Raw genomic sequence first — 22,116 nt, 5'->3', positions numbered from 1 at the left:
ATGTGTGAATGTGTATATATATTTGAATAGCTATCTCTAGATATTACTACTGCATTGTCTTCTGAAAAAACAATACTCAAGAAGGCAGTTGATATTATGTTATTGCATATGTATATATTCTCAAAGAACATATGTGTTTTCATAGTTTAATTATCAAAAGAGCTTATTAGAAACTATGTGATAGCAAAGAAGTGCAAAGAGGATATTAATGCTTCCATTAAAAAACAGAAAATACAAATAGATTAGCAATATACTTTGACAACATAAAAATATTAATAACACACTAAACTTAACATCAATAGACAGAAAGAATTAACAAAATTATTGGAGAAAATAATGGAATGGAGACTAGAAGAACATTAAAAAGAATCAATGATATAAACAAAGGTAAGGGTCAATTTTCCCAAGATTATAGGTGACAAAACAAACACTACAAACAGATTAAATGCAATCATTTGTGAATCCTTTCAAAATGTTTACTTGAGAGATTTTGTAAAGTCTATGATAAGGAATAAATTCTTAGACAGATGCAAACTACTCAAATCAAACTCAAATGTTATTAGAAGAGCTAATAATGCCATAAAAATAGTGTGCCAAAAGATCCAAGCATAATCAACGTATCCCAACAAAGAAAAGGACAAGATTTGAAAGATTTACTGATAATTCTACCAGGTTTTTAAAGAAGAATTACTATAAATATGTCTCACACTATTCAATAAAGCAGAAAGAGATGGAATTCTACAAAAACAATACTAAAAGAAGGTACAACTATCCTGAACCTAAAACCAGAGAGGGACACACACACAAAATAGAAAAATTTAACCGAATTTCCCTAGTGAAATTATACACAAAATTTCTCATTAAAATGTTTGCAAATGGACTTGATTAAAATAAAAAGAGTGTCACAAAATGTTATCAAATGTTTCATTTCAGGTATGTGAGAAAGCTATAACAAATGTACATCAATAAATGTAAAACTGTACATCAATAGACACAGGTATATAAGTCACATGATGATTTTAATAGATGTAAAAACAACAACAAAACCCTTCAGTGAACTTCAGCATCACTTCAGGATAAAAGCCCTGAAGAAATTGTAATAAGAAGGAATACACCTCAACATAATAAAGAATATATAAGGGAAATTCATATCTTGCTTAAGATACCATAATGTTCAATTTCATATAGTACAACAGAATCATTGTAACAAAATAAGCATGGTACTCTCACAAGAATTTGTGCTTGTGGACACACACTGAGAGACCTCCATATATAGAGCAATGAGCAGAATACTGTGAAAGACACTGCATTATTTAGGCAGTTATTAAATGGTAAGTGAATAAAAGCATTTACTTTAAAAGCAGGGAGGAGACAAGAGTGGCCACTCTTTTCATTCCTATTCAATAAACTGTTTGAAATATAAGGTAAATCAATAAGCCAAAAATACAATCATGATTCAAACAGGAAAAGAATTTCAATTATTTGTACATGCTTGTGATTATATACTAAAAGGCTCTACGGACTTGACTACAAGAATCTTAGATGTGATGAACACTTTCAGGAAAGCAGAAAGATACAGATTTAGTATAGAAAGATTATTAGATTTTTTGAATACCAATAACAATTGTATGAAGGAAAACATTCCACTCATAATAGCTACAAAAAGTAAAATACCTAGGAATAAACCTGTTCAAGGAGGATAACATGTTCTACCAGGAAAACTGTAAAGGACTGATGAAGGTAATTGATAACTATAAGAAAGGATACATTAGTGAAAGCAATGTGTAGATTCAGTGCCATCCCAAACAAAATGACAATAGCTTTTATCATATATAGAAATAGAGTGATGAATCCTAAAACTTATATTGAAACACAAAATATCACAAACAAAGAAAAGTGCTAAGCGAGAATGCTAAAAGTATCATAACATTCGATTACAAATAGCAGTACAGAATCATTTAACAAGATAAGCATGATTCTGTCACGAAGAAATGTGTATATACACGCACATAAATGTACGTCAACACACACACACATACATCCAGAGACAGAGACCGAAACAACGTGACATGGAGAGAGGGAAACATAGTGGTAAAGTATTGGAACAACATAGAGAACTGAGAAATAAACCATACTTTTACAGCTTAAATTTGGTGAAAAAAACTATCAGTAGCAAAGATTTTCTCTTTAGCATATGGAGGGAGAAAAATCAGATATCCACATGTTGAAGAGTGAGTATAAATTTCTATCTCTTACACTGCACCAATCAATTCAAAATTGATCAGGGACATTAACACAACAAGGGAAACAGTTAGAAGAAGACAGGGAAAATCACTTCATTAGGAAGAATTTTATGAAAAGAAGCCAGAGACTCAATAAATAAAAGCAAGAATTGAAGAACAAGATTACACAAAATAGATAAAAAGCTTCACAGAAAGCAAGTTTAACAAATCTATAAATAATGCAAGAAAATTGTTTGCCAACTATGCATTTAACAAGGATCAATATCTAGAATCCACAAAAACTCAGAATTTTAAATACCAAATACACAATTCATCCAGTAAATAAAAGGACAAATAAATTGAACAGAACAGCTAATTTTCAAACTAAAAAAAAGGCCACTCAACATATGAATACAAGTTTCAACATGCTTAACCATCAAGGAAACACAAAATAAGACCACATTGACATTCCATCTCACTGCAGTCCGAATGGACATCATCAATATATACCTGTAAGAAAAATTTTTAGAAAGATTTTAAATTCAAAATTTAAAATACTCCAATAAATAACATATTTGGGTGATGTGAAGAGAAAGAAACCCTTGTATACTGCTCTCACAAAAGTAATCAAGTAAAATGAAATTAGTATGAAATTTCCTCATAGAATAGAGCTACTACAAAATTTAGTAACATCATGCCAGTAATATATCCAAAGATATCTAATTCAACATTCTATGTAGTTACCTGCTCACTGATGATTGTTACAACGCAATTCAAAAAATCCAAGATACGGAATAAACCTAGATGACCACCAACTGATGATTGGATGAAAGAAACTACTGTTTCATTCAGCCATAATGAAAATCTAGACAATACCATTTGCAAGATAATGGAGGGAAATTAGGACTATTCTCAGCTGTTCAGAAAGACAAATACCACTTTTTCCACTCATATATAAAATTTGTATTCAGTTATATGTGTGTGTTCTGATATGTCTGACCCTTCTACTTTCATAACCATGTGTATTTCTGGGGGAATAAAATAAATTCCAGAGGGTTTCATGGGAGGTGACAGTAAGATGAATATCAACAAAGTATAATAGATGCATACAAAATGCCATTAGGAGAATTTTGATTTCTTTATATGCAAATTAAAAAATAATAAAAATGCCAGGCAATTATTTTTCCTCTCTTTTTAGGATGGGTGTAACAGACAGCTTAGAAAATAAATTGTGCTTATTTCTTGTCTTTATTGTAATGCTTTATTTAAGCACATATAAATAAAAGAGAGAATTTACCAATATATTTGCACTTGTTTTTTAATATTAACATTTAATTGGTGAATATGTTATAAAATGTATTAATTTTAAAAAGCTCTTTTATTTATAAAGTAAATGATTTGAGACTCTTTAGCCAGATTTAAAACATAAGAAATTCACATGAGAAATATGTTTTTTCTATATTTTACAAGTCATTCTTAATATGGATCAGTTTACAACAGATATATTGTTCTTAATGCAAATGTTTCATTTATACAGTGGGGCTGCACTGCATTTGAGTGAAATTTCATGTTAAAATTGAGCAACATATGAGCCAATCCTGGGTCTTAACCTAGGACATTTATTTTTAGAATCATCTTTGCTATAATCTTTTAGTTCAGTATGTGTAATGAGAATACCAGTATAATGAGTGCATCTGAAAGGACAGGAGCTTGCTTTCAATTACAGGAGATAATTGTCCACATTTGTAGGTATTGTCCTGTACCTGACTCCTCCTAAAGCCCCCTAGGTGGAACTGCTATCTTGATTATTACCACTTTGCTTAGAAGGTGAGTGGAAACAGAAAAGGAGTCTCAGTCATTTCCCTTGCTTGTTATAATGCTATTTTGCAAGGAAGGAAATAAAACCGAGGATATTATGATGTTTGCGATCATCTGTATGCTATTCTGGTAATCTGCATTTCTTTTTCTTCATTACTAATACCTTTAATCAAAGAGTATGTCATTCTAGGAAGCGAATCATGTACACATTATTATTATACATTCCCTGAAAATAATGAATGAATAAGGACTGGCCTGCTGCCTAGTGGTAATTTAGAAGTCTCATTTACATTAGCTTAGTAAAGTTCCATACCTGTGGTGAAAGTAACGGCAGTCTGATATAAGAAAGCAGCTTCGCCAGATCCCGTTGCCTAGTCTGAACATCATGACCTACCCACTGCATAAGAGCATGAAAAATGGTTTCTTCATCGGGCACATTAATGTCATCACTACACAGAAGTTTTGAAATTTCATTAGCTGGGAGCAGAAGGAATTCTTGGTTCTTTACTACATCAATGAAATGTTCCTAGAAAAGAAACAACAGTTGTTGAGAATCTCTTTAATAAAATAAAAGTACATAGCATTTTATTTTGGTAACACACATTTTCATGTTTCTTATTTCAAGTTTCCATTGGTAATGGCCATATATTTCATCTCATCTCAAAGTACAAGCAGCTGTTTCAATTTTTCTTCAAAGCATCACCATAATTTCTAGTTCATATATATATTTATAATATATAATATAAATATATATTTAGAGGAAGAGAGAGTAGGTCATGGGGGAACAGGAAGGTGAGTGGGGGGTAGAATAGGGAGGAGAGGGAATCAGAGGTTACAAGACAGATCTGGCACCAGTGAGACCTCTAGTGATCTAAAAGGATGACACCAACTGGCAAGCTAAGCAATAGTGAAGAGACCACCTTAAATGCACATTCCTGATAATGAACTTCATGTCTATAACTATCCTAGAACCTTCATCCAGTGACTGATGGAAGCAGAGGCAAACATCCCCAGTTAAACACTGAAATGAACCCATGGAACCCAGTGACAGAGAGACAGGAGCGATGAGCAAATTGGCAAAGAATGGGCTGGCAAAACCAGCAGACAGCTGATCTGAACAGGAGAGAGCTCTTGGACCCCAGACCGACAGCTGGGAGGCCAGCATGGGACTGATCTAGATCCCCTGAGTGTGAGAGTCAGTGACGAGGCCTGGGCAACCTATGGGGCCCTGGGCAGTAGATCAGTGTTTATCCCTGGCATACAAACGGACTTCGTGTGTCCATAACAAAAAAAAGGGATGCTCTCTCAGCCTGGACAATTAGGAGACGGCCTGGACCCTGCCCTGAGTGAAATGACAGACTCTAGATATCCCCTATGTGGAAGGAAGTGGTGATAGGTTGGGAGGCTGGGGGGGGATTGTTGGGGTGTGCGGGAGGAGGGGAGGGAGAGGGAACTGGGATTGGCATGTGAAGGAAGCTATTTAAAATTAAAATAATAAAATAAAAAATAAAAAACAGGTTATTTCAAATATTTATAAGGTTAAATATCTCAAGCTTTAAGTAAAATAAACTATTATACTCTCGAAACAGAAATATTTACTTTGTAATTTCAGTTGCATACAAAACAGATATTCTTGGCGATTTTAAAACAGATTCTAAATACTTGGGGGCTTTGACTAAATCAAATCGTTACATCACCTCTACTCCTAGTTTAGTCATTAGCAACAGAGACAAAGTAGCAAAACTCCCGTAAAGTAAAATACAAGGCTGACAATTCCATAATGAATTGCTGATGCCACAAAATCCCAAATGGGTATGTTGATTTAGACAATGAATCCTTCTGTGATTAAGGCAACCAGTTGGGACAGAACTATGTTCTTCCTGTAGCAGACCACTCCAAATAACATTCCTCCCATTTACAGCAAACCACTGCAATGTCATTTCACACATTAATAAATAGTGATGCCAGTGTAAACTAATCATTATGGGTTCTTATGAGGAGATGGACGTACTCTAATAAGAAACATGGAGTACACATTTTTGGATCTCCTATATAATGAACTCAAACAGTAATCATGCTTACTATATTTTGCTCAAATACACAACTGTGTTTTATAGGTGATAAAGTATTTATATAAATGTTAAAGTGAAACACTAGAAAAATTAAATATATGATTAATTACCAGGTATCAATTCTGAAGCTGCATTTTTTCCTTAAATAAAAACTGGAAGCCAGACACAGGGAATTTCTGTGTGTAAAATCTACTCAAGGCAAAGTAGATCATAGAGAAGTTTATTTAAAATGCCTCTATAATTTAATGTTAAGAAATTGCTGCCATAATATGTAACATATAAGCTTAGATTATACTTTGTGATCCAATTGCATCACTCTAGAGTTGTTGCTTCATAAGAATATTGAAATATGATAAGCAGTATACATTTGTGTAAATACAATTGTATGTATTAGCCAGGTTGTTGTGGTGTGTGCCTTTAATCCCAGCACTTGGGAGGCAGAGGCATGTGGATCTCTGTAAGTTTGAGGCCAGACTGGTCTATAGAGCACGTTACAGGAGACGCTCCAAAGCTGCACAGAAAAACTCTGTTCTGTTAAACAAGCAAACAAAAGCATGTATGTATTATGTTCAAATATCTGTGCATGCCACTGTGAAACTTTGTACTGTAGACAAGTGAACATTTTAAATTGTTTTATTTTTATTTTTCATGTATTTTTATTTATTTATATTTATTTTTTCTCTTCCCAATATGATATTTTTTATCATTTTTTATTTTAATTTTAAATAGCTTGTTTTACATGTCAATCCCAGTTCCCTCTCCCTCCCCTCCTCCCGCACTCCCCTCCCCCCCCTCCCTCCCACCCTATTGCCAAATCCTTCCACATAGGGGATATCTAGAGTCTGTCATTTTACTCTTGGTAGGGTCAAGGCACTCCCCTAAGAGTCCAGGCTGAGAGAGCATCTCTCTTTATGCTATAGGCACATGAAGACAGTTTGTATACCAGGGATAGACACTGATCCACAGCTCAGGGCCCCATAGGTTGCCCAGGCCTTCTCACTGACACTCACATTTGGGGGTCCAGATCAGTCCCATGCTGGCCTCCCCACTGTCGGTCTGGGGTCCAAGAGCACTCCCTGTTCAGATCAGCTGTCTCTGCTGGTTTTGCCAGCCCATTCTTTGCCAATTTGCTCATCACTCCTCTCTCTCTGTCACTGGGTTCCTTGGGTTCAGTTCAGTGCTTAGTTGTGTGTTTGCCTCTGCTTCCATCAGTCACAGGATGAAGGCTCCCGGATGGTTATAGACATCAAGTTCATTATCAGGAATGGGCATTCGAGGTGGTCCCTCCACTATTGCTTAGCTTGCCAATTGATGTTATACCTTTAGATCACTCGAGGTCACTCTGGTGCCTGATCTGTCTTCGATCCTATGATTCCCTCTTCCCCCTATTCTACCCCTACCCCCTCAACTTCCTGTTCCCCCATGACCAACTCCCTTCCTCTTTACCTCCTCTATTCTTCCCAGGTCCCACTCCCCCCAACCCCTCGCCGTGTTCCCCATCAGAGGATCTTGTCTCCATCCTCTTCTCTTGATATTTTTATTTAAATTAGAAAGTGTTATTTTACATATCAATCACAGTTCCCTTTCCCTCCCATACTCCCTTAAATTATTTTATTTTGAAAATATTTTGAACCTAATGCAGTTTTCTTTATGCAACTTCCCCCAAAATTATTTTATGTTTTTAGTTAACCATTTATGATCTGCTTAATTTCATATAACTTTTATAAAAAATGTACTATCAGTTATTTTCTGAGTATTTATTTGACTGACATAGAATCTTTTACGTGTCAGCTTGCGGTATGTATCTGAGAGTGACTGTGAAGGAAAACCACCCAAATCAGGATGGGAAAACTATTTTCTTTATTATACCAACTCAACTATAATTTTCATGTATTAGTGATTAACTCTGAGTCACCCGTAGTGTGTTGGTGTCTCATTAAGGAAAGAAACAAAAGCACTTCCTCTTGGAGTCATTTAGCCAAGAGTGAGTTCAGATTTGAATTCTCTAGTTAATGCTCCCTGTGTGCTCTTTTCTCTGTCTGTTGTATGAGTCTGAATCTGCTCCTGAATGTGTATCTGTGTTTGTCCTTCTGTGTTTGTCTATGTGAGTCTCTGTGTCTGTCACTGACAAAGGACATAGCTGTGTACTTATTTTACATCATACAAAATATCACATGGAGAAGCAATTGTGTACTTTACAGAAATCTTTAACAGAGTTTCATAAGTCACTGGCTCCAGCTGATCCCAACTGATACAGGCAACAAACGTCACTGTTTATCAACAAATAACCACTGCTTTCAAACTTTGTGTTAGATTTTAGGAAGTTGCTTTCAGTTTCTGTGTTTACTGCTTTCAGCAAATGATACACATGAATAGTCTAGGTCAGGGTCATGAAAGAATATATAATATGAAATTGTACGTATGCATTCATTGTCTTAGGCTGTGAATTTGGTTATGTTGGAAATTCAAAGGAAGTTAGGCTGTTTGTCACATAATTCTCTTAAAAGCAATTTGAGTGCATAATTGGGCAACAGTCTCAATTCTTTAGCGACCTCAAAGTGTACTGTTAACTTGCTGTGAGTTTCAACAAGCTACAGTCTCTTAGAATGGAAGAGATATTTTGATAATATTATGTAGACACAATAACTGAGTACTTAATTTGTCTAATGTTATTCTTAGAAAGTAATTATGTACATTTTAATCCTATCAACACAGAGTTGTAAAAATAATATTAAAAGTACATTTTCCAATTTTATTGCATTCAGAAAAGATACTAATATTATTGGAAATGGTGTTAAGTGACAAGGTTCTATTGCATTTTTATGGACATCCTGCTTTGACACTCAGTTTGGATAGCACAATGCAAAGAGGAAGGCAAGTTCATTTTAAGCAACAAAAATAATTCAAGTTGTTTATCAGAGTGTATTTTGTCTGCAAGAGTAAGATACCAGACAGGAAACTGTTAATACTTAGTTCAAGAATTTAAGCAATTTAACAGGAAGTTTTCATGGTTGGCTTTTATGGTAAGATTAACCTTTGAACTACATGACTGCTGTTCTTTTAGATTATATGGCATCCGTATTTAGGACACAGGAATATAAATAGCATGACTAAATAACACATTGTAAAACACAGATCTATGATAATACGATTCTCCACATACTGGTATTGTTTCAAGATTATACCTGAAACTTCAAATTCTGAGCAATGAGCTGGTGGGGGTGAGAAAACAAGGATGAAGAAAATTTATACAAAATCTTATACAATTTGCATTGCTTGTGCTAAATTTTAGAAAAATATTTTTGTATACATATATAGGTATTCATGTGTTTGCCTTACAAACTGTTACTTGTATTGAGTACTTTTACATTAAGTTGTTTATTGTTCATTAGTATGCAAATGCCAATTTTTAAAAACTCAAATGACCAGAGCAATTTAATTTGTTCAAAGTATGTATTTCGACAAAGTTTCAGCGATCCATCTATCCTATAATCTACTGCTTTAGAGATTAGATGGTTCATTTTCTATTTATCTGAGAAGTATTAATACCACAGGAAATATTTTACTTAATGTCTATTGTCAGTTTTCCTTTCCCCTTTATACTCTGTATTTCATTTGATTGTTATCCAATTAAATAAAGATGGTTTTATGCTGTACAAATTCTAAATAATTAGGATCTACTGATACATTCACTTGATTCATTATATTTTGGTCGAGTTAAGAGGGATATTTAAAATTCAATGAGTAAACTGAAAATTGTTTTTAACAATACAAGATTCTGTTAATATATAAAAGCAATTAAATAAAATTATTTGAGCTAGGAATTTTGATGATCTGTTGTTATTTGCAATTTTCTTTTCTTCTCCTCTCTTTTCTGAGACAGAGTCTCATGTATCCCAGGCTGGCCTCAGACTGTTTACACAGTTGTGGATGATCTAGAACTTCTGATCCTCCTACGTCTAGAAGAAAGGCTAGAATACAGATATTAGGCACTATGCCTAGTTTATGAAAGACCTGTGAATCACACCCACGATGTTGTGAATGCTAAGCAAACCATCTCTAAACTGAGCTGTATCCACAGTCCTAGAATTTTTGTAAATTCAGTAATATATAATTTTAACAGAAATCCTAAGTTGTATAATTTTAGAAAATAAACTTCTAATTATGCAAAAGTCATAGAGGTAATGTTTTTAATTATGTAAATTCAATTGTAAATAGTTGTTCAATTTAATAATAAGCAATATTTTATTTTCTGGAGTTTAGAGATTTAGTAAAACTTTTAATCCTAAACTGAAATTTTTAAGTATTATTCAACTGAACAAAAGTTTTTAAAATATGTGTTATGCACAAGTTACCTGAGAACTATGTACATTGATAGAGACTTTCAGATTTATCAGAGAGCATATATATTATTACAATATATCTTACCATGGTATATGTATGTGCCACATTCTGGAGCTCCACACAGCCCTGGGCATCTCCAAATGAGCGAATCCCTAGGCAGTTTGACGGATGAAGCTGCTTTATGAGGAAATTGCAGCAGACATCAATGACCTGAGTCAGCTGTAAGAGACATGCTGCAGCCAGCAAATTTTCAATGGTGTCTTCTCTCAGTTGCAGCATACCTAGACAGTTTGAATTAGTAAGGAATGATTATACATCACATAAAATGAGACAGATATTTTAACTGAATTTTTTGGTATCATATACCTTTTAATGTTCAGTAGCTTCTCTAGGAATATGGTTTAAGACTGAGAAATACAAAGGAATCTTTGTGTACATACAAATAATGAGGGTAAAGGCTGTCAGACAAGATTATACAAAATGACTATAGCAAATGAATAGTGGTTATTGTAAAGAATGGTAACAGTATTTTCTTACCAACTTTCAATTTTATAATATTTCACATTTTGTACATATAAAAGAACATCACCTTAAATTTATTCAATTTTAAATTGCTAATCATATATAAATGATGCTGGGAAACTTCACGTTATTAATTAAAGAATGTTATGTTATATTTTCTAAGGATGATAATATTGGTCATGGATATGGTGACCATTTTTGTAAGGGCATAGGTCTTGAAAACATGTTTTTATCTGCTTTTTGTATGTAAATTTATTATTAGGTAAAGTTATCTTTGCCCAAACATTATGCTATCAGAATTCCCTCTGATAATTTCCTAAAATGAAAAGAATATTGCAGATTTTAAAAATTAAAAATGGTTCACTTGCAATAACACTTTACTCTGAAGTTATCAGAAGCAAATGAATGTTTATAATGTTCTGTTCATAATGTTTACAGTGTTCTGTTACTATTTAGAAAGAATTATTGATATTTTGCTGTAAAGATTTCTAAATAAACTGTATCCCTATGTTTTGTCATTTTAGCTAATTTACAGATGTTATAAACATTGTTTCAAATGGTTTACATAAACAATATTGTATAAATATATGCTAATTTGTTTATTTATTTAGTTTGTCGAGACAGGGTTTCTCTTTATAACAGCACTGCCTGTCCTGGAACTCACTATGTAGTCCAGATTGGCCTACAACTCACAGAGATATCCCTGTCTCTGCTTCTAAATGTGCCACCATGCCCAGGCTCAAATGGTTTACATAAACAATATTTTCTTAAAAGATTTTTTTATTCAAAGAAACCTTACATGGTTTTGACAATAAAAAATAAAAGTGTAATATATATTGTCATTTGTTCTATGTATTTCAAAATACAAAATATATTCCAAGGTGTGCAGTATACCTACATATTTCCTTATGTTATTTCTTCAACTGGGATTTAGAATAAAAAGCATAATTATCACACATTTTTAAACTGCCAATTTCTCTTATACCCTTGCAACTATGGAGCCATATAATAAATGGCCTTTTCAGTGTGTTTTCTTCAACTAGCATTGTGTTTAAAAATTCATTCCCATTATAAAATGTATCAGTGTTTTCTTCATGTTGCATTTCCTATCAACAACCCATATATCAATCTAACTAATCTATTTTTCTTTGCTTACAACTATTCTGATTTTTCATTCTTACAATTATGACTGACACTAACATGTCATTTGGGAACACGTTTTTTGCACGCCTATATCCTTAATTTTCTTGGCTCAACTTGATCATGTCAATTTTCTTTTTTATGTGTTGTTGAACTTGAAATTGTATTGAGACTGCATGCATCCATGTTCCTCATGTAGTTTGGCCTATAACTGTATTTTTGTTGTGTCTCCAGTTTTGATATTTATTTGCACAACACTCTTTCCATAAAATTTGTTTGGTAGCATTCCTTTCCTTTCTATTTTGTGGTATTGAACAATAAGTATTGATCTTTCTTTAAAAGTCTGGTAAAATTCAATAGTTAATGATGTTGGGTTTCAAATATTTAAATTGTATTTTGGAGTCTTTAAATTACTTTATCAATTTCCTTACTTGCTTTAGATTTCTTGAAGCTTTTTTATATTATCTTGATTTTATTTTGGTAATTCATATGTGTTTATAATTTATCCATTTCCTTTAGAGTTTCCAATTCATTGAAATAAATATTTTCAAAATATACTCTAAAGATTCTCTGAATTTGATTGGTATCCCCTGTGACATTTCCCTTTCCTCTCTAATTTTATTAAACTTGCTTATTCTTTTAAAGACACAACTCTTTGCTTCCTTAATCCTGTGTACTCTGTTATTCTTATCTATTTACTTAATGTATGCCCTGATCTTAATTATTGCTTTCTGATTTCTAATATTGAAATTAAATTGTTGTGATACCCATAATGTTCTTTAAGTTGCTTCTTTGAGGTCTCTCTAACTTTTTAATATAGACATTTATATTTATAAGTTTTGTTCTTTCAAAGGGTCTCATTTTAGACCACTATTTTTCATATGCTATGTTTCCATTTTCCTTTGAATGTAGGAATATTTTAATTTCCATCCTGATATCTATGTAGGAATATAATATTAAATGTAGATGAGTTCGTATAGTTTCTGTGTTTATTTTATTGATTTCTAGTTTTACTCAATTGCAATTACATGAATACTGTAGTATGCTTATAACTATTCTATATTTTGATGAATTATCCATGTACAAGAGTTTACAACTGCTTTTAACTCCACCTCCAATGTTCAATAAACTCTTTTATCCCTGATGACATTTAAAATCATATGCACATAGCCTCCTCACCACCTACACATAATTAAAATTAATACAGATGAATTACTCCATACTTTTAATCCATACAAGACACATTTTTATATTTATGTTAAAATACCCCTCTTGTCTCATGATAGTAACACTTAATAGTACATTCTTATTTTATATTACAGTGATTAGCTTACCATTTTGTCTTTTTAAAAACAGTTTCAGAAAGTGATTTAACTGCCAAATGGTATATTTTCATACTTGCCCAGCATAAATAATTTTAACACTGACAACATTGTGGAGTAAATGTTAGTTAATGCACAATGAGAGCTTACCTGTATAAGCATACTGAACCAAAGAATTAAGTGCATTTGGATCTACTCCTTCCATCCTGACCTCTTCTTGTCTGGCTTCAAGAACATCATTAGTAAACATTGCAGCAAAATAGTCAGACACTGCACTGAGAACCAATCTAGAAATAGAAAGGCTGAATTAATACTTATATTAGTCAACAGTATCACAAATAATCATCCAATACTTTGAATAAGTTGGAAAGAATTGTTAGTATACTGTCTCCACAAAAATTTCACAAATGTCAGGCATGGTTGCAAATGCCTTTATTCTCAGGCAGATTCTCTGAGTTCTAAGTCAGCCTGGTATACATAGCAAGTTCCAGGCCAGACATAGTAAGACCCTTTCTCAAAACAAAGAAACAAACATACAAAATATCACAATTTGCTAAATTGTACTGATGTTAGAAAGGGCAATTAAGTAGACTGAACTTTTTGGAGTTTGTTATTTTATTTGCATCATCAAAATTTCCAACTTTGTCTCTATTAAATATTGGATAATATAATTATAATTTTTCAATATTTAAAGTAAAAAATGATTTCTCCCTTATCCAATTTATAGTCAGTTTACAGACTTCTGTTTATTCATATTTGCATTCTTTGGATGTTGTCTGCATAATGGTATTTACCGATGAGCTGGAATTTTGAGAGGTCCAGCAATAAGCAGCACATCACACAATTTTTTCTCTTTCAAATAGTTTTCCATTTTACTGAGAGTATGATCTGCATGGTTTCGAGAATGGAAGTGATCCTCAGAAGTGATATTCATTTCTTCAGGTTCCTCACAATATAGTCTAAAAGTAAGCAAAAATGAGAATATGATTCATCACAACATTATTTTACACCTTTCAATCTTCTCCATACATACACATATTAAATCAAACCTTTCTCTGTAGTAATAAATACTTCACTATTATTAATGCCTAACTTCCATTCAAATGATGAGTTATAGTATTTTTATTCAGAACAACACTACAACTAGCATTTTATATGTATAAATATAATAAAAAACATCACCATATTTTGTGCTATTTCTTTAATTCTTATAGCTATCATGCTTATGTGTTCGGACTCCATTCAAAATAATATTTTCAATCATATTGAAATAGATAGATGGATAGATAGATAGATAGATAGATAGATAGATAGATAGATAGATAGGATAGGGTAGTTTGGTCTTCATTCAAAGACATAGACACTCTCCCTAAAGTGGATCCATCTGCCACATTTACCAACATTGTTGTGACCTTCTTTTTCCTAGGTAAATTCAGGTCACACTTAACATGTACATTCTAATCTCTTTGATGTGAGAAGACACTCTGCAAGCTACAGAAAAAGAAACCTGTACACCAACCAAGCTACAAAACACTCGACAGTCTGTACTGCCCTCAAAAAGGCTGGGGCAATGGTGGTGCAGAACATGCAAATTGGCCAATCAATGTTTGGTCTAGCTTGATGCACACCCAATGTCCTACACTGACAGGATGGCCAGGAACTGGAGATTGCATAACCCAGAGACCTGGGGTAGAACCAAAAGCAACTGTCAAAAAGTAAGAGAAATGATTCCTAATGATATAAGCAACTGCTCAGAAAATCAATGAAATTATTGCTAATGATGTACTGATACACTGATAGATCAGTGTGTGCCTTGTCACCATCAGAGAGGCTTCCTCTGGCAACAGATGGGATCTGGTGTAGAGATGCACAGTGGCACATTATACAGAAAGAAAGAGAGTTTAAACTGGTTGTTTCCATCAGGTCCTGTTCCCTGATGATTAGGGAATCCCAGAAAACAGGGCTTAGAAAGATTGTAGGCAACAGAGGAAATGGGGGACATCAGGAGAACACATCAGAATCAACTAAACAGAGCTCACATGGACTCACAAGAGACTGAAGCCACAATCACCAGGCTTGCATGATCCTCTGCAGATATGCTATGGCTGTTAGCTTTGTGTTGGACTCCTAACAGTGTAAAGGTATGTCTCTGACTCTTTTGCCTGATCTTGGGACCCTTTTCCTCCTATTGGGTTGCCTTGCCCAACCTTGATACGGTGTTTTATCATATATTTTTTGTCCTGTTTGGCTGTCATCTATTAGAAGTCACCTCTTCTCTGAAGAGAAAATAGAAGCAGAGTGGCTCTGGGGGAGCAGAGATATGAGGGAGAGTTATGTGGGAGGAGAAACTGTGGTTAGGATGTATTGTCTGAGAGAAGAATCTATTTTCAATATAAAAAATTAAAAACAAAGCAAAATAAGGTCTATTCTATGAAGGACTCTCTGTTTAGGTACCTAGCCAATTTGTTTAATTGGATCATTTCTTTATTTACCACTTTTATCTTGAGTTTGTATATTCTGAATACGAATTCTCTGTCAGATTTATAGTTGGCAGATTGTCTACCATACTTTATATTATTCTTCAGTGTAGAGATTTTTTTGTTTTTCATGACATCTCAGTTATCAATTATTGGTCTTCTAATTTATTAGTTAATTCAGAAATCTTTCCTATGCCTGTGTCTTGTAGGACTACCTAGGTTTCCTTCTAGCACTTTTATTATTCTGATTTTCTTGTCCTTTTTTATTTTATTTTTTAGCATTTTTTTCAAATTGATATTTTTGAACCACTTAGATCTAATTTTTGTGCAGGATGATAGATATGGTTCTAATTTCATTATTCAATATATGGTAGACACACAGATTTTTGAGAACCACTTGATGAAGATGTCCTCTCTTCTCCATTGTATTTTTTTCCCTCTGTGTCAAATAGCAAACGACTGGACTTACAAAGAACACTTGTTTGGGTCTTCTCTTGTATTTTCTTGGCCTAATTTCTGTTTTGTGCCAGAATTTATTGTTTTTATTATTATTGTTATATAATAAATCTTTAAGTCTGGAATAGAAATCCCTCAAGAATTGCTAATAGTAGTAGTAATATTCTTTATTAAATATTAATTTGTTCAATATTGCTCTGATTTCTGGATTCATTTCTCTCTGGGTCCATATTAATTGTAGAAATGTTTTTCCATTTTTTGAAGACTGTTGTGGGAATTTTTATTAGGATTTCACTGAAGCTGTAAATTGCTTTTGGCAAAATGGCTATTTCCAAAATTATAATTACACTGACCTATGAACATAGAGTGTATTTCTGTATTCTGGACCTTTTTAGTATCTTTATGCAGAGATTTAAATTTTTCATCATAGAGGATTTTTATCTCCTTGGATAAGTTTATTCCATGATATTTGTTGTGTTTCATTCTACTATAGATTGAAGTATGTCCATAGCAATATTTTCTCAGTGTGTGTGTGTCTGTGTGTGTGTGTGTGTGTGTGTGTGTGTGGTGTATAGAAAGCTTAATGATATTTGTAAGTTGATTTTGTACTCTGCCACTGTGCTAAAATTTTTAATTGTTTCTACATGTTTCTAGTAGCATTTCTGGAATCTAGTTATTAACTTACATAATTTAAAACAAAGGCTCAAGTAAATTTTTACAGCGATGTTCATAGAATCACTATGTATAAAATATATGTGGCATAAGCAATGTACATATATATCTACTTATAAACAAAGTGATATATGCATGTGATGTAATCCTCTTCACTTTAAAATGATTACAGAATACACACTACAACGAAAAGGAGGCCAGATAAAAATGGACAAAACTGAATGGTTGTACTTATATGTCTATAACAGTCATACCAAAGGAACATAAAATAAAATGCTGAACAATGAAAAGACCAAAAGACAAAACAGATCCATAAAACACGGGGAGATATGAACAATAATAAAAAGTCTTCCAATTAAAAGCTGTTCAGGTACAGAAGGAATCACAGCAGAATTATATGAGACTTTCAAAGAAGAACTACAACCAATCGTCCTTAAAGAATTCAAAAAAAGAATAAAAGAAATATAAGGATAACTCCCAATGTACTTGTATCAAACTAGTGTTACTCTAACATGAAAATCATGAAAAGATCACACACACACACACACACACACACACACACACACACACACCAGAAACCAGTATCACTGATGAGCATAGATACAAAAATCATCAGTAGAACAATGACAAGCTGAATAAAAGGACATATCAAGAATCACACAGTCACGTTGCCTTTATTCTTGCAATGCAGGGTTGCTTCACCACACATAAGTCAAAAATATGATTCATATAAACAGAGAGTTTTCAATAGAAGACATAATGAGGGCTAAGAAATGCCTCAAAATGTGTTCACCATTCTTAGTTATTAAGGAAATTCAATTTAAAACATTTTGAGATTTCATCTCACCCCAGTCAAGATGGCAAAGATTACCAAACAACCGAAAACAAATGCTGGCAAGATGTGAGGAAAGCAGGTGGAGCTATCATTTGCTGTTAATTGGAAGGTAAATTGCTGCAGCTCCTCTGGAAATGAGTATGCAAAAGTAAAAACAACAAAAAACAAACAAATAACCTCCTCCACAAAAGATATAAAACCCTTGTATATTCTCAAAGAACTTGATACCTTATTCACCAGATACTTGCTCAACCGTGTTCATTGCTGCCCTATTCACAACAGCTAAGAAATATAAATAACTTAAAAAATTTTTTGGTCTTTTGAGACAGTTTCTCTGTATTGCTTTGGAGGTTGTCCTGAAACTCGCTCTGTAGACCAAGCTGGCCTCGAACTCACAGAGATCGGCTTGCCTTTGCCTCCTGAGTGCTGGGATTAAAGATGTGAGTCACCAACACCCGGCGAAAATATAAATAAATTAAATGTTCTTCAACTGAGCAAGGAATAATGAAAGTGTCGTGAATATATGCATTCTGGAATAGGAATAGTACTCAGCTTTAAAAAATGGAATAATGAAACTTACAGGCAAATGTATGGACATAGAAAATACTATACTGAGGGCTGTAACCCAGTCTTAGAAAGACAAATGCAGCATGATTGCTTTTTCTTTGCAGTATGTTTCTACAATCCTTTAGAAGTCAGTATACAATAAGACATAATCATAGATTATTACATTCTCTTCAAACTGCATAAGGATGATGTGAGAAGCGTTCTGGATACAGTGAACGGGACATCCTTGGTAGGGCAACCTAAGAATATATGTTTTATAATTATGAATTTGATTCTCCTGGACATCTATTCTGCTATTTTCTATTTAAGTCTGTGATATTCAAGGGTTAAACTATAAAATGCTATTATAATTATGTGTTTATGGGTTTTATATTTCATAATATGGAATATATTGTCTATCAATTGTACTATATATTTAGATTAAACAATTCCTACATATTCTTATAAAATGCTTAAATTTCTTAAAATATCACATTTTGCTCCATATGTATGCCATGTTTCTTCACATGAAATTTTCTTCAAACTCAAGAATTAAATTTTTGATTTAAAATATTTCCCGCATTCCATCCTTCTCCCAATTCTTCATGTAACCATTCCCTATACAGTTCTCTTTGAAATCATGGCCTCTTCATTGCTATTATCATATATACATGCAAATTCCTAAATATATAAATACAACCAACTCAGTCCATTTATTCTCAGTTGTACTTGTAGGATTGCGGGACTGATCATTTTCTATTGGATAGCCATTTAGGGGGCCTCATCAATGTTTACTTTAACTTGCAGCCCATGCCATGAGGGAGATCTCGAGCCCTACACTGATGGGTTCCCAGGAACAGATGCCGCAGAGTTCAAAGATCCAGGGTAGAACCAAACTCAACTGGAAAATAATAATGAAATGATTCCTAATGATATTCTATTTTTTGAAGAGCCAGTGCAGAGGCACATAGCCAGATATGCAGACGGAGAGTCTAAATTGGAGATCTCTAATGAATCCTTCTACTCGGAGATCCGTGAACCCCAAGGAAATGGGGAACGAAAGGTTGTAGGGGCCAGGGGAGATGAGCACACCAGGAGCACATGGTCCACTGAATCAACTAAGAAGGGCTCACATGGGTTCACAGAGCCTGCATTGGTCTGCTCCAGATTAAAGATTAAAGCTATATTTTAACATTCTGCTAATGACCAAATTAAACAAGATCAAAAAAGATATGGTTTCAGTAATACAAAAAATGTTGGCATTCCTTCAATTGATATAGTATAAATCACTACACAAAATAGGATCATGAAAATAGAAAAACAAGTTTCCTCTAATCTTAACCATGCTTAAATGCTTTAAAAATAATTATAGTGTTAAATAACATGTAAACGTTACTCATTTGTAGTAGTCTTATACTTACTCTTAAACTGTGGGATACACATTCTCCATAAAAGAAGTATTTTTCTTATGTAACACAATTTTATATATTTTCCTCAAGAATACCTTTTTTGCCTGATTGAATTCTGTATTTATTTTTCTTGTTTCTTTGTGATATGCATTGGCTATTTCTTGTGATACCATTGATCACTGTCTTTAAAATTCAAGATAAAGGAACATTGAGAAAAACAGAATATAATGTCTAATATTTCACTTTAAGGAAAGTTGATGCACTAGCTGAAAGAATAAACTTATTCTTATGAACAGTAAGGAATAACATTTAAGCAGTAACTTGAAAACTTGTTTGTACTTCCATTTATCAAAATAACTGTATTAAAGTGAATATTTTTGTCTCTTGGGAAACACAGAGTGCTTTAACTTCAATTTCACAGCACAGCACAGTGGCATTCAAAAGCTCTCACCTGCGCAAACCTCTCAATGAATCATACTACTTTAGGAGCTATTGGAAACTAAATTACATAGAGTACCGATTCCCAAATTGTCTACTTCCTTTCTCTCTACTCGGGCATCAACAGAAATTTGATCACTGGTCTACAAGAACAGCCCTCAGTTCACAAAATCAGTAACAAAGCTCCAAGAAAATAATTATAAAGGCAGGGTGGATTGTAATATCTAGCCTTAGGAGTTCCTTTAGCAAGAGAAAGATGAAAGTTCCTACTTTTGGGATGACTAATACTTATGTATATATGTGTATCCAAATAAAGTTATGTTCTATGTTTATATAAAAATTCTATTTTCATAATATATTATCTCCTTTTTACTAAATAGGGTGTCTGTTACCTTAAAATTTTAAACTATACATGAAAGAACAGTAACAATCAGAATGAAAACTTTAAAAGAACTCTGTAAACACAAATTAATATTTCAAATAAAAGAATCAGTTACTGGGTATATGCAGCAAATTAGTCTCTACATTTGAAAATTAAAGTTTGTTGTGCACTTATCATACACCAACACAAAAGGAAAGCATGTTGTCATAAATTTTATAAAACCTTAAGTGTGCAAGTTCATTGTGAGGGAGACTGTATTTAGCTGGATCATTGAGACATAAAATATTATTTTACATAAAGAGAATTTCTTTGACTAGATTCATATAAGTAAGATTTTCATATGAAAGTTTCTCAGTGGCCATCAATAAATTATGAAAGCAATAAATAAAATTATAAGTTCAATAATGGTGTTTGTTTCAATTACCACATTGTAAAATTCATGATTAATGGGTTTTGATGATATAACAGAGACAGAATTGTATAAATCCCTTAAATAGAAAATAGAATTTCTCATAGCTCACTGACTTTCAAATATTGTCCCACTCCATCTTTTGAATTGATTACATTAGTAAAATGCTGAGAACATGTTGAAACAACACCAGATTATTAAGCCAAAATCCAGAATTCTAGTAAGCATAGTATCCAGGTTAGAATCCTTTATAAAAATAAAGCCATAAATGGTTGATTTTGATATGACACATTTTATTGTTTGTCTAAGTTAGGGTTTCTGTTGTTGCGACAAAATGCCATGACCAAAAAGCAAGTTGGGGAGGAAAGGGTTTATTTGGCTTACACTTCCATATTACTGAACATCATCAAAGGAAGACAAGACAGGAACTCAAATAGGGTAGGTTCCCTAAGGCAGGAGGTGATGCAGAGACCACAGAGGGGAGCTGCTTACCTGCTTGCTTCACTTGGCTTGCTCAGCTGCTTTCTAATAGAACCCAGAACCACCAGCCCAGGGATGGCAGCACCCATCGTGGGCGGGACCCTCTTCCATTTATCACTAAGTGAGAAAATGCCTTACAGCTGGATCAAGGAAGCATTTCCTCAGCAGAGGCTCCCTTTTCTGATGAATCTAGTTTGTGTCATCAGCTAGTCACTACTTTGCATCTTTCAAATATTAATTGCTTAAATTTTCAAACATTTATGACTTAAATATCTGGTGATTGTTGATAGATTCACTGTTTAATTCTCTGATACATAACAACTTTAACCTATTTACTGATAGGTGGAAAGAGTGTAAGAGTCAAAGGGGATACAGGACACCAGGAGAACAAGTCCCTCTAAGTCAACATGAGCAAAACTCATATGAATTCATGGGGAATGAAGCAGCATGCACAGGGATGCATAAGTCTGTACTATGTTATCTGCATGTATATTGTGGCTTCCAGTTTAGAGTTTTATGAATTTGTGAACGAGTAGGAATCTGATTCTTGTGTCTCCTCTTGGGTATCATTT

The 22,116-nt window shown here is 33.4% G+C and overlaps 1 protein-coding gene across 2 annotated transcripts in view; it reads right to left on the bottom strand.

The window, feature by feature from the left end:
- The window catches only part of Klhl4 (kelch like family member 4), a 64,555-nt gene that overhangs the window by 19,739 nt on the left and 22,700 nt on the right, over positions 1 to 22,116 (bottom strand). For both annotated transcript variants that reach the window (XM_005082981.4, XM_013122718.3), the window contains exons 2-5: positions 14,235 to 14,399; positions 13,591 to 13,727; positions 10,541 to 10,737; positions 4,354 to 4,566 (exon numbers count right to left, since the gene is read on the bottom strand). In XM_005082981.4, coding sequence (XP_005083038.1) covers positions 4,354 to 4,566; positions 10,541 to 10,737; positions 13,591 to 13,727; positions 14,235 to 14,399 — 712 coding nt within the window. The remainder of the gene's footprint in view (positions 1 to 4,353; positions 4,567 to 10,540; positions 10,738 to 13,590; positions 13,728 to 14,234; positions 14,400 to 22,116) is intronic.

Source organism: Mesocricetus auratus, unplaced genomic scaffold, assembly GCF_017639785.1.
Source record: "Mesocricetus auratus isolate SY011 unplaced genomic scaffold, BCM_Maur_2.0 Super-Scaffold_100003, whole genome shotgun sequence".
NCBI classification, from domain to species: Eukaryota; Metazoa; Chordata; class Mammalia; order Rodentia; family Cricetidae; genus Mesocricetus; species Mesocricetus auratus.
The sequence above is the reverse complement of the archived record's forward strand: the minus strand, read 5'-3'. Positions and strand labels throughout refer to the sequence as shown.